Here is a 14780-nt window from a genome sequence, read left to right as displayed (position 1 = left end):
AGAACCACTGGATGGATGCATGTGGTTTAACTTGGCAGAGGCTACAAAACATGCCAGAAAGGTGACGTGACCTGTGTGCTCTGCCATACAGCTATTACCACGCACATGTTTAAGTTAGCTGCATGCATCGACCTAAAGATAGATACCAATAGCTAGCATCTGTGTCACACTGCATGCATATAATGCTCTGGCAATGGAAGATTTTCCGTGAGTTGTTTTCTCGTACTACACTTTTGAGACAAGCATTAGTCATTTTACGGCTTCACTGTATGCCAAAATCTGGTGAGCCCGTGACGTTTCAATTAAAGTTCAAAACATTAGTACTACAACTTCAGAATGGGTCGCCATTCAAGTCTCGGTCACGAATCTCTAGACAAACGCCAACAGTTCATATACTTTTCTCCCCTCCGGAAAAAACACATTCCCGTCACGTCGATGCGAAAATGCACTACACTTTTTTTCTTTAAAACGAAGTGCTGAGCACCCTTGCCACCAGTAGTTGGGGGCTAATTGACGATCTGCTACTGTTAAAAATGTCTTAGCTTATTTACCACTTGACTCTACGGTTATAGATTGAGAGGAATCTATTTGTTATTGATTCTGATGATATTGTAATCAAAGTGATTTAAATTTTTGATGACAAATCATCAATTTCCCAATGTTGTGTTATTCATGACGACGTATTTACAGTGAGGTTCCACTAGAGCGAGTGCCAGTCCAGATGTCGACATGTTCCCAAATGGGTCCAAAACCAAATCCCCGGCCAATGACGAGCAAATGGTTCCGTGCACGCTGCTTCCAGAAAACAACAACCTAATTGACGTTATTTTATATGTTCATTACACAGCTGGATGCGTCTGTGTTTACCAAGGTGAGCGAGCGACTAAAGTATACGGGCGCCGCTGTTTGGCTGGTCGCTCGACATCAGGCCCTCGCACGTACGCCTGCAGCGGACGGAGGAAACAGTTCCAGCAGCCGGTGCACGGCCAGCGTCGCAGCGATGCGCGACACTTGCGAGCGTGTGCGCCGGGCTCTCACGTGTGCCCCCCGAACAGCCAGCAGCCCGGCTCCTCATGCGAAGCGTTTCTCGGCGGCACAAGGCGAATCATCTCTCGGTGTGCTGAGATGTCGTAACGTGTCAAGAATCTTAATCGCACGGGGAGAAGCTCCCAAGTGTGCTTTGTTTAGGGGCGGGGCCCTTCAGCGCATTGGCTGCCTAAAAACGATTCTTTCGCCCTTGGAGCGTGAGAGGTGGGCACATGGTCGCAACCTGCGAGCACCACCCATGGAATGAAATAATCGACGGCCCAGGTAAGAAGAGTTCACCGGTCATCAGTACTTTTGGTTAATTATATGGCCATTGTGGGTGGACTCAGCGTATAGAGAGGGAGGACACATGCCCCTACTCAATTTCTTATTTTCAGTGGATTTTAGTGAGTTTGATGTTTTTTTCGTGAAGTTGAAAGGCGTAATTGATATGCCGGACTTAATTTTTGGATTAAGTCTGCTCTTGATAGTCATTTCTGTTCATAAAGTCAGAAATGATCCTGCAATGTCTGGGAGTGATTCCTGTGATAGCAGCCTTTTACGTATATGCTTAATCGATATTCTATAAATCAAATTGTTTTTAACTCAAAACTGAAGGAATCACTGTATATTATTTTACTGTACAAAGTATTTGCCTTGCAACCCCTTTCGCCTTTGGTTGAAATATTTTCTATAAGCTCATGAAATGTATGAAACGACACGTATGACATGAACACTCAGTGTAGATGTTTTGGACTTACTGTATTTTAACCTAGATAAGAAAGTAGGTGATAGTAGGTGTGTGTATAATAACTCGCTTTTGTTATTGTAACTATTGCAAATTGATTCATATGCAAACCAATACAATTTGAATATGAAAATTCCACTAGCCCTTACGGATGCACGGTTTATTTACGTTAAAATTTGTGTTGAAAGTTAAGTGAAAAAATTACAGTGATTGGTTAATAAATGTATGAGTATCGTATATGATAGATGGAAGTCCGTTCATGTATGAAGAAATACAAAGTTGTATTTTCCGTACAATTCGTATTTACTCGTCGTAGTTCACACCAGAACGTTGGAGTACATGGCAATCGCACCACAAACACACACATACCAGTTGCAGATTGCGCCGGGCAACGGAACAAAAACCTGTACTAACGCGGTAATCCACACAAAAACCGGTCAAGCCGATCCGTTCTTTCTCCAAGACAACAGGGACAAACCGATTCCGGCAAGGCTAGCCCGCGTCCCCTCGAGGCTCAACCCGCTCATCGCGCTTGTTCGTTGGCAACCTCAACCTACCAGCTAGCTGGAGGCCACATGCGCCACAAACTTTAGGCGTCGACATGCGCGAATCAATTCATGCGCAATAATTCTGAAGCTCGTACGCCGTAGTAGTGTTCAGGATGCCTTTGGTTCGGTCGATCGATCGAGGCATCGATCTACAGCGCCCAGACAGGGATCCTCTGCGGGCTGCTGCTCTGCCTCTGCCGCCGCCGCTCCCCCGTCGCGGCGGCGGGCTGCTTGGACCTCTTCTCTCTCGCCTCGTCGGCCTCGATCTGCTGCTGCCGGCACTCCTCGGTGCAGAACGGGGTGTCGCCCCTGCATCAACGCGCGCGCGCGGATCACAACCAGAACGGCGGCTTCTTATTATTGCAAACTTACACGTAACAAGGCGTGTTGGCGCGTGACATTTACCTGTACATGAAGATGTCCCTGTTGCCGGCAAGCAGACGCCCGCACCGGAAGCAGGCGTTGAGGTAGTGGTGGCGGAGCTCGCTGGCGCCGTCGTCGCGGGGCCTCGGTGACGGCGAGCTCGGGTTGCGGGAAGCGGTGTGGCCGGGGAAGCCCGCTTCGACGTATCCTGTGGTTTCCAAGGAGGCGGGGAAGTAGTAGTAGTCCTCCATTTCTTGGCTCGGTCCCTCGGTGGGTTCCCTCTGTGCTAGCTGCTTCTTTGCCAGGGACAAGGGAGGAAGAAGGTGGTGCTGGTGTTTGCGAAGAGAGGCGGGCGCGGTTTATAAAGAAGCCAGGGTAACGTTGCATTTTTCATTTTGAACCCTCTGGTTTGTGCTTCAATTCCACGGTGCTCCTGCGGCATATGGTCGACAACTTCAGGTGGGGTTTTTTTTGTTTTTTTTTTCTTGCTAGCATATGTTTTTTTTTAAGGAGAATGCTGGCATATCGTTTTGTTTGTGTTGTTGGTGTTTTCAGGTATTTCACTTGTTCTTTTTCCGGTAAGTTATTGTAAATTAAGTAACAAAATGAACATAGTTCTTTAATGTGAAAACTAACGAGCATGTTTCTTATAATAGAAAACTTGTAGGAAAACTTACCCATGTTAGAAATAAAAGTGTCATCCCTAAAATATGTGTAGTCAAATCGCTTTAAGTATAAGTATCGATATCTTTGTGTATCTATGAATGGTCGTACGAAATGAGTGGATTTGTCTAACATACAATCATAATGTTTTATTAATCCCTAAGTGAAATAAGGATGTGCGGTTAAATTTATGTTGTAAAGACGAACAGTTGCGGATGAGTGGATCATAAAAGATTTTATTATTGTTATTAGCGAAATTTATTATTTTAAGTTACACGTACCAATGTATATGTGACATTGCATATGGTCATATAGTGAAGTTAGGTCGGTAGATTTTGCAATCATGGAACCACTATAGTGGCACTGAAAAAGTGAGAAGCCAATATATTTTTAACACAGCCATACTCTTGTGGGATATTGATATCATCTTGCCTTTCTAAAAGGGAAAATTACTCTAGAAATGTCGACAGGCCAGTCGTTAAACAAGAAATGAAACCGTGAAGGCACACAGGCAGTGAAGTTTCCTTGCAAGCACTGGGAGTAACAAGCTAACAACACATACATCCTTCAATGAGAGGTGGATCCTCCTAAGAGAATCAGAGGAAGGTGGTTAGGTAACTGGCCAAGTTGCAACAAAAGCTGGCTCCTTTGAGTGCTATGTGGCCAAGCAAACCGGTGGCCGGGCAAAACCAAGGCGCAAGGTGGCATGGTGGCATAAGGTATTATAATAACGAGCAGCCACACCTCACGCTCGTCGTATTCTATGCTCGCTCTTCTCCGTTCTCCCACTGGTCAACCCCATCGTGGTGTTTTAGTATTACATATGAGCTGTCCGTTCCGATGGAAAGAGTATGACACTATAACATAATAGTTCATCCATATCGAACTATGAGTGTCAGTTAGATTAGAACCGGTACTGATGAAGCATGTAACATCTCACGCTCGATTATTGATTGATCTGGATTGAACCGACATTGATACTCAGTATCAATATTGGCTCCAGACACAAACCGGCACTGATATGGATCGGATCCGAAATTACACTTCATTTAGCTTTTAACTCACAAGCTTCACGTCAGCCTCTCTCCTTGTCCTCTCTCTTTTACTTCGACCCTTTCTCTCCTCCCTCTCTCGAACTCTCATCTCCTCTCTTCTCGCCCTAGGCCGAGCTCCCTATCTGATCTGGTGCCCTCTCTACCTCATCGTCCTCGAAAGCACCAATTGCCATGGGTAATCTCTCGCTTTCGCGTCAGATTTGTCAACCTAATTAGTGCCACCACATCGCACGCCTCGGCTTAGATTGCAACATCGATGCTGAGGAGGAGCTCCGCATCTAAGCCGCGCTCGTGACTGCCTCCACCTCTGGCAACCTCCACCCCTGGTTCGGCACCGAGGAGGGCCATGGAGGGAGCAAGGGTGTGGTCAATGTGTTCGGCCAGACGCACCCGGCCATCACCGCTGACGTCCTCAAGTGCATGAACTGTGGCTACCCTGTCATCGCCGGCTGCTTCGCACCTCACCTCGAGAAGTGCGTGGGCAAGGTAATCCACCACTGTTGTCGTTCTCTTTAGATCTCGGTTATCTCATATTCATTCTTTTAGCTCCTAGCATCACTCCTAATTAGTGACTAGGCATCGAAGTGAAATAGAATGTCTGAATTCGATTGTTTTATGAAATTGAATGGAGTGCTGATATGTGGTTTGTGCTGATAGGAGTGGTGGTGATATGTTAGGTTCTTTGGTTATCTAATAATGTATTTGGATTTAGTAAATAGCCTGTGTGATTATTATTGTCCCTGGTTTTTTATTTGAAGAGTTGGTTGATGTGCTATGAATTAGAACAGCTTAATAGTTTGATATTAAGCACATGGTGGATGGAAGGTACATAATGTGCTGGCAAGATCTTTCGTTGTCGTTGCATGAGACTTTGTTGTGACATGATTTTGCTTTGAAAGTAATAAATCGATGCATATCATGCTTGGGAACTTTGTCTGATTGCTAATTAAATATTTTGGTGTTCCACTACACTACACTTTTATGATCATGATAAGTCTTGTAGTCACTAATAAAAAATGATTTAGTGGGACGTATTTGTACAAACGGGTATGTGAAGCCATATGTGCAAAGTTTATCACAAACGACTCTAAATAAGAATCGCCTGTGATAATAACAAGACCTCTTCAGAGGTGGTGGGACGCTTTTATTACAGATGGTTCCTATTTGTAACCGTCTATATTAGTATTACAGACGGCTCGTATTTGAAGCCGTCTATAATAAAATCAATATCACAGATGACTCCAAACACGAGTCGTCCGTAAAATTAATACAGACGGCTTCAAAAATAAGCCGCCAGAGAAAATAACCAGGGAGAGGTGGGACACTTTAGTACAGACGGCTTTAAACATGAAGCCATCTGTTCTATTAGAACAGTACATCATCCCCTATCTCCGGATCGAAGCAGAACAGTGGCGACCGAACATGCGTAGCTTTTGGAAGGAGGGGGCGATTTTGACCAAAAAATTTATTAGATTTGGTGAAAACTTGAAGATTCATTGACATTTGTTACTCCAAGGTAAGTATTATGTTTTATTTTAGTTCAGATGGTCTAGATTTTGGTTTGGAGAGGTAGCTAGATCTAGATCTAGACCTAGATTTTTTCCATAATGACATAGTTTTGTTCTATTCATTAGATGATGTAGATTTATGTTCTAATTTAGTCTTGAGAGATCAACTATATCTACATTTAAACTTAGATTTTTTTTTTCATGATGATCTAGAATATATTAGTTGTTCTAGGTATATATGAAGCTCAAAGTATAGATGAATGTTTAATTTTTTGTTACTATAAATGGCTAGCTTTAATCTAGTGTTGTAGATAAAATTTGGATTTTTAGTATATAGACATAAAATTATCAATAACTATAGTATTTAATGATAAGTTTTGAATTAATGTTTGTCCTTATTTTTAGGTATTCATGTATATAATATAACGATAATCATTAATTATTTTTGAATTAATTGTCATTTGTATGGTTCGTTCATGCATATATGGATGGTAGCTCCATTTTTTTTTGACGAAAAGCTTGGTTGCTCTATTTTATTAGGTTGATTGACATTAATTTACTTCTTACATTGTAGATGGATCGTGGTTGGATGTACGGTTCTCGTACGAAACAAGGGTACCTTGATGGTGTGACGGCTTTTCTAGCAGCTGCCGAGGAGGATTGATTGGAGAAGGGTGTTGAATTTATATATTGTCATTGTTATAATTGTAGAAATGAAAGATCCATTACTAGACAGAATGCAACCCTATAGATCCAAGCACACTTGATTATTAGGGGCTTCAAACTAGACTACACATGTTGGACTAAACATGGTGAAGAGCAGAATGTGTTATATGAAGATGTTGGTATCGTTGAAGAACCTGAAGTCGATGTAAGAAGAGAAGATGATGAGGAATTGGTGCAGATGATGATGACTGTGGTGCTATAGGCGACGATGATAGGTTGGATCAGATGTTGTGTGATACATACGTGAACTTAAGTGCATAGAGAGACTTTAACAAATTCATGTGCTTGATTGAGGACTCAGAGAAGTTGTTGTTCCCTGGATGCAAAACGGAATACACAAAGTTGTCATCCGCGCTTGAACTGCTTAAATTGAAAGCAAGCGATGGTTGGTTGGATAAGAGTTTCACGACGCTACTAGAACTCTTAATGAACATGCTTCCATATGGAAACGAGCTGCCCAGAAGAACATACGAAGTAAAACAGGTTCTTTGTCCATTGGGGATGGATTTAAAAAGGATACATGCATATTCGAACATCTTTATCCTCTACGGTAAGATCTATCAGACTTGCATTCATGCCCAGTGTGCAAAGCATCTTGATACAAACGTAAGAGTCAATCATACGACAGCGAGGTGAAGAAAGGAATTCCTGCTAAGATGGTGTGGTATCTACCTATAATTACACGTCTTAAACGTTTGTTTACGAATCGAAAAGATGCCAAATTGTTGTACTAGCACTCGGAGGAATCTAAGGTTTGCTTTGAGCACGAACGAGATGAATTCTTTTGGGAACATGAGCAACAAGCACAACACTTGGTCAGTTGTTCTCTTTATTTACAACTTACCTCCTTAGCTGTGTATCAAGTGGAAGTACTTGATGATGTCGCTGCTTATCCAAGGTCCGAAACTACCTGGGAACAATATTGATGTATACCTTAGAACATTGGTGGAAGATCTAAAAACATTGTGGAACGAAGGGTTGCAAGGTACAAAATAGAGAATTTCACGCTACACGCCCTGTTGTTCTACATGATCAATGATTTTCCCACATAACCTTTCAGGCCAGAGTAAACAAGTAGACATGACGTACCCTCATTGCTTAGATGGTACTACGAGTATGTGGCTACCCCACTCACATAAAACGATGTTCATGCAGCATCGTAGATTCCTTAACAGGTACCCGTACCGCAATATAAAGGAATAATTCGACGGAATGAGGGAGAGAGATTTATGTCCAATGCACTACAATGGTAAAGAAGTGCACAATATGGTTAAAGACCTCAATGTTGTGTTTGGAAAGGAGAGTAAAAAATCTAAGGATAATACCGCTGGCATGTGAAAGAAGAGATTGATATTGTGGGAGCTACCGTATTGGAAGCACCTTGAAGTTCGCCACTGCATCAACGCCATTCATGTAGAGAAGAGCGTGTGCAAAATCTTGGTTGGTCTTTTACTTAATATTCCATACATGATGAATGACGGCCTCAACACAAGGCTTGACTTGGTTGATTTGAAAATCAGGCCTGAGTTGGCACCTGAGCCCCCGAAAAAGGTAGAATGAGGCTTCCTCTAGCCTGCTATAATCTGCAAAAGGTTGAGGGAACCGAACTGTGCCGGTGCTTGCATGGTGTGAAAGTTCCGTCTGGTTACTCTGCCAATATCTCAAACTTGTTTCGATGCAAGATTTGAAATTAGTTGGCATGAAGTCCCATGATTGCCACGTGTCGATGATACAGATGCTTTCTGTTGCAATCCAAAATATCAAACTGACCTATCTTCGAGACACAATTACCAAGATGTGTTACTTCTTCAACATAATTTCTCAGAAGGTCATCGATCCTAAAGTACTTGCTGTTTTACAGGTCGATGTGTGAAGACACTATATCATCTTGAGATGTACTTTTCTCCGTCATTTTTCAATATCATGGTACATGTTATCATTCATCTTGTGAGAGAGATGAAGATATGTGTATCAGTATTCCTATATCAGATGTACTCGTTTGAGAGGTACATGGGAATTTTTAAGAAGTATGTACGAAATTGATCTCGTCCGAAGGGCAGCATCATCTAAGGTTACACAACCGAAGAGGTAGTCGAGATTTGCATCGATTACATGAAGCAGCTCAAACCAATTGGTTTGCCCATGTCTCGCCATGAGAGGAGACTGGATGGGAAGGGGACCATAGGTAGTAAATCAATCATTGCTGATTTTGTCACGTTATCTAAAGCCCATTTCACGGTCTTGCAACACATGACTGAAGTGTCCGCGCATATTGACATGCATAAGGACGTACTACACAGAGAGAATTCAGGCCGGACGGAGGCTTAGATCACAAAACAGCACAACTGCAGCTTCAACAAATGATTGATAGTGCAATTTAGTAATAAGTTCATCAGAGGATAATATTGGCTAGTTGGAAAGATAGCCAAGTCACAGAGTCGTGATATTTGAAGCATACGATATAAATAGGTACACCTTTTATACTAGAGCACGGGACAAAATAGCGATGTGCGCATAGATACCTTCCAGGACAAACATGGGGTTTGTGTGTACTATATGTACATAGAGGAGATTTGGAAACTCAACTATGTGCATTTCAAGATCCCCCTCTTTCAGTACCATTGGGTCGCACTCTCAAGTGTTAAGATAGACAAGTACAGAATGACTACTGTTGACCCGAACGTGCCGCATACAAAGATGAACCATTTGTACTCGCTAAGTAAGTTGTCCAAATCTTTTATGTGCAAGACCTGGTAAATCCAAACCTTCACATAGTTCTTTAGGGAAAAAGAAGGATTATCGGATATGAGAATGTCGTGGACGAAGAAGAGTATAATCAATTTGATGAGTACGCTCTTAGAGATGGCATCACCCTTAATGAAGAACAACTTCCGACTGGAGCCGCTTGCTATCTGCTCGTCCATCATTAAGAAGGGGTGATTGTTAAAGCTGTATGATATTACTCAGTTATTATGTACATATATATTGCAATTTAATATGTAAAAATGAATTAGTTATGAATTTACAAAAAATGATCTCATTAATTTGGAGTTCGAATGAATTATTTATGAATTTTGCTAGTTTTAGTTCAATTTGATATTTAGGTTTAATATTCAAGTTATTTTTTTGGTTACACTAACAAGAATGATACCTACACTATGTGATAGTATAGATTTAATCATAATTTTACATAATTTTTTTTGTCTCATTTGGAGTTTGTACGAATTATTTATGAATTCTACACGTTTAATGATGGCTCGAAGTTATAACATATTTGTACTATTTGTAGAGACGGCTCGAAGTTACGACCCGTCTGTACTAATGCAGCTATATATACCATTTCATCCAACCCGTGCCGTACCAAGTTTTCCTAAAAACCCTAGCCGCCTCTCGTGCTCCTCACCGATGACTATGCTCCTCCTGGCGACCTCCCTCCCCACAACGACCGTCCTCTTCTCGGTGACCTCCCTCCCCTCGGCGATCGTCCTCCTCCCGGCGACCACCCTCCCCACGGTGACCGTGCTCCTTGGCGTTCGTGCTCCTCCTGGCGACCTCCCTCTCCCCGGCGACTATGCTCCCCAACGACCATGCTCCTCCCAGCAACCTCCTTACCTCCAGCAATCGTGCTCCATCCATCCACGGTGGTGAGTAGCCATTCCCTCACGGTCAAGCTATCGTAGCCGGTGCTCTGGCTGAGCCGTGGTCCTCTCTTCTCTGTGGTATGCATGATTATGCTATGTGATGCCTGATTACGCTAGATGATGCTCTGGACAGTGCAAGTCTTGTATGTTATTTCCTCGATGATGATTAGGATTACTGAAATTGGGCATGTTCTTTGAGTAATCTAGTATAGACTGTGAATTATCTAGTTTCAACTCTGTTCTATGCACCGAGATACACCTGGTGATTTGTTCGGTATTGTAGTGATCACTGTATATGCTTCACATTTTTTTGGTATTGTATGAATTGCTAAGTCCAAGTTGTTGTCACTGTCTTGTATGGCTCGAATCAATTTTAATTTTAGCTTGGCAGTGGTTTGCTACTACTGTTCTAAGTCTAGGTCTTTTTACTAGTTGATGGTTAGGAATATTGCCTAATTAATGATGAATTCTCTAGGACAATTAGGGAGAAGGACTTTCAAAATCCTAAGGCAAATTATTTCTTATTGTCCGAGAGCAATTTTGCTTCAAAAAATTTCCAAAATTGCACTCTTGCATATTTTTTGGCCTATGGAACTTTCATGCAGTTTGGCAGTTTTGGAACATACAGGTTATCGGTTCCTTTCTTTGTGGTGTCTACAATTCCAAGTTCAAATGTTCAAATAAATGACCACTTTGAGTTTTTTATAATTAAGTAGTACATATAATGAAGCATTTATAATTACTAATTGTATAGTTTATATGAGATTAGCTTTGAGTTTTTTCATAGACTGTTGTGGAGGAGTCTAATAGTCCTTTTAAGCTAATATAATTCCTCATCCTCTAAAATTTCTAGCAACTCACTCTATAAAATATATTTCTACACATTTAGTTAGTTGATAACACATTATCCTTCTCTAACTGTTCTAGTATCATAAGTTTCTTGTATACATTATGACCCCAACCTTTAAAGAATTGATTGAAATGTTTTAGCTTGATTTGAATGCTATCAAATGCTGTTTCAGCATGACAAGGCTTATCCCATATATTCAAAAAAAATTACTTTTTGGATGATTGAGCGGAAACACCTCAAACTTAGTTAATCACCTTTATGTGAATTCGTTCTAGTCCAGGACTGATCTAACACTTATGCTTTTTCTTTTTTGCTGTGAGAAAGGTGATTTTGTCGTCTAGTGTATGTCTGGTCTAGTTAGCTGATTTCAACAGGATCTAGGCATCAAATTGCTTTATTTTTAGTTTACCTGCTTGCCTTGCCTCTCTCACCCGCTTCTTTCATCAATTTTCATTGTTACTTTTTAATCTCTTTGTCCTGAACAGTATGGTTGTCTGCGTTTGTATGCTCGATGATGATAATGTTTACTGAAATTGGGTATTTAGGCTAAGTACAATAGTTTGAGCCTGTAAACTTCTCTGTTACTATTTTGCTCATGCTGGTTGTGAAAGTTGTGACTTGGGAATCTCAAAGTAACCCCTGTATGCCGAGTTCTGCAGCTCAGTTGCTTCTCTGTGCACTTTCTGGTAACCTGAAATTCTGGATAAATTGTTACTAGATTGGTAGAGCTGTAGAATTGTTGGTTTGTTCAGTTCCATCTATTGCTCTACAACTCGATTTTTGCAGTTTCTTTTACATTATGCTTTTCCGAACCTTTTTAGTAGCTTTGTCTAGTAAATTTGTTTAGTTTCACAGAATAGATGGCATGTTTTTTTTCTAGGTGTCATCTTAGCTAAAAATGCCAGTTGTGATGTGTATTATAATTAGTTAGGGAGCAGAATTTTATACTTTTGGGGCTAGCTATTTAGAACTATCTGAGAGCACATTTTAATCCTTTAGCTTGCTATTCAGTACTGTTTTATATACATGATAGTTGACATATTTGATTATTCTCTGATGGTCTTTCTTTCAAGTTCATGTATATCAATTTCTTGTAGCCGAACTAGCCAGTATTTCTTGTAGTCACCATATCAACCTTTTTAGTAGCTCTGAGTATAGAACTAATAGCCCATAAAGTAAGGAAGGATCTGATTTCAAAGGGCACACCATAAACATCCACCCAAACATTGTGTAATTGAGCTACCAGCTTGATCTACTGATCCCACTCTTCAAACGCCATCACACCCTCTCCCTTGTCAGTTCTAATATCTTTGATCGCAATCAGACGTTGGTGCTCCACCGTATTTGGAAAAGGAACAATATATCTGTTAGCTCCATGCTCCTAAACGTTCCAATTCCATTTGACCGGGATAAGCCCCGCGAGCTCTGATTTGACAAGCTCAGTTGGAATCACTCCTTATTTGATGCGTATCAATGCAGTAGCACTCTCCCGTTTTGGAGCCTTCGCATGACGGGTGTATGGAATCCGGAAAAATAATAATCCCTCACCAGCAAAACCACAAAAAGTGGCGAACGGCTTAGGCTCCCTCAACAACAGGCAAGCTGGGGGTGAGATGTTCTTCTTCACATATCTCGCAACATAGCCCCGTCTTCTTCCTTTTCTTCCTGTCAGCATCCCTGTGTTTCTCCTCAATTGAGACCCCGGACACCTCCCCTGCCTCCTTCACGATGTTGGATTGTTGCTGTGCAGAAATAAGATTGGCTGGTGTTGAAGCATTGCCCTGGGGCACACCCCGTTGATTGTTGTAGCCCAGTGAGTTGTTGTCGCCACCGCGCCCTCTCCCACGGCCATGCCCGCCAAAGTCGTTGGCATAGGGAGGGCGAAAGTCCCTTCGTGGAGGAACGTGGCAGTCCCCGTCCCTACCACGACCTTCAAATTGCCGGTGATAGCCTGGGTGCCCATTGAATGGACGCCGCCGGTTCATCACTTCCCGATCCATGTCGCCGCAAGACGCATTGCCGCCATCTACGCCCGTAGCACTGCCGATCACAGTATTCCTGCCAGAACCGCTCCCACCCGCCATCACTTCTTACTTGAGCACTAACATAGAGGAACGTCGGTCACCAGAGACAGTACCTTGCCAGCTAGGGTTTCCTTGCCAAGAAAGATGGCACACAATACCAGGGTTCCGCTTCCTCCACCTGGTCCAATAATCAATCCATTCAGGGCCACAGCCCGCCTGCAAGCCCAGCCCATTATTGCTAGGTTTTGAAATTCTAGCGGATCGCTGCAATCCCGATCAACATCAACTCCCTCCAGAGATCTCGCCTGGCCAAATTGAATCGGCTAATTTGAATCAATGTCGCCGGAAGATTGCCGCCGGCCATCGCCAAGATCCACCTCGTTGAGCATGCGGTCGATGACGTGACCCAAGGACAGCCGCGGCGATACACGTGGCTTGGGAAGGGAACCCTTCCACGGCCTGTCTACCGATCGCCATGATCCCTTCCTATTCCATCAAGCCACCACTTCTACGAGCTGACATGCCAACGACGAGCATTTACTTGCAAACAAAGAATAACGTACCTTAACTCATGCAGGATCCGTAGCAGGGACCAGCACATCTATTGCCCCTGCTTGATCGGTGAGTGAGTAATCCACCACTACAGCCTCTCCGACCAGTGTTGACGTTGTAGGGCTTATCTCATCCTCGACCCACTCGTCTTCACCATCGCAATGCCAGAATCGGTCACACAAGGCCGATGCAGACGCATGCCAAGCATCTCCCTTGCATGTCTTAGATGCCATCTCTGGACACGGAACCGTCGTCATCGCCGTTGGCACCGTCGCCGCTGCAGTAGCATGACCGTCGAGCCACCTCCTCCTTCCAGCGATCTAGTAGCGCATTCGACCGCCGCCTCCTCTCTTCCTGATCAGCATTCTTGGCGGTGATTGTCTCAGCGGACACCAACGCCTTGCGTCTGCAAGCAGCCCTCATCGCCGGAGCCCACGCAATGCGATGCCTCATCGTCCTGATCGCTGATCGGAGTTATCGTTTAAGTTCGCCTTGGATCCGTATATTAGACTGAAGGCATCGGGCGGAGGAATGCCACTATTTTTGTCCTCGTCATTGATTGATGATGGCGGCCATGCAGTAATCAAGCGTAGTGATGTCATTATCTGCATCGCACCCCTTGATCCGTATGCATCTCGAGTTTAGCGTGACCAGCTGTTTCTAGAGTACTTGGCTAAAATGGAAGTATAGGTCAGTTTTTTATTCCCTGTTTATAAGCCATTCCGGACAAGGCACAATGAAACATTCAAACTTTATATACTTTCCGTGCTCTAGTCCATGTGCAAGAAACGTGCAGGTAAATTGGCAATCTCGAGGGGTTGATATGAAATTTTAAAAAGGTTGAGCGTACATATGGTATACCTAGAAGTTGTATTTTTTAACTTACGAATGAATACAGTGGCCAGCACCATAAAAATGGCATGTCCTTGTCAATTGTCACTTTCATGGCAACCGATTTTTTTTTTTTTTGACACCCAATACATTGGCCGCGTGCCTTCCTCGCCTTTTTTCCCCTTCAAAATTGCTCTCTCACTACAAGTTAAAATGCTAATGAGCAGCATGAAGAAAGAATAGAG

General features: G+C 42.8%; 1 protein-coding gene across 1 annotated transcript; it reads right to left on the bottom strand.

Annotated features, from left to right (window-relative positions):
* Nucleotides 1–2034: 2034 nt before the first annotated feature.
* On the bottom strand, nt 2035–3021 carry LOC133920416 (FCS-Like Zinc finger 2-like). The gene is made up of 2 exons (XM_062365035.1): nt 2728–3021; nt 2035–2631 (listed from the first exon to the last, which is right to left on the bottom strand). Exons 1-2 carry the CDS (start codon nt 2934–2936, stop codon nt 2472–2474), a joined length of 369 nt encoding a protein of 122 aa, XP_062221019.1. The 5' UTR covers nt 2937–3021; the 3' UTR covers nt 2035–2471.
* Between the last annotated feature and the right edge of the window lie 11759 nt (nt 3022–14780).

Source organism: Phragmites australis, chromosome 6 (assembly GCF_958298935.1).
Source record: "Phragmites australis chromosome 6, lpPhrAust1.1, whole genome shotgun sequence".
In the NCBI taxonomy this organism is placed as follows: domain Eukaryota; kingdom Viridiplantae; phylum Streptophyta; class Magnoliopsida; order Poales; family Poaceae; genus Phragmites; species Phragmites australis.
This window is presented reverse-complemented; position numbering and strand designations above follow the sequence as displayed.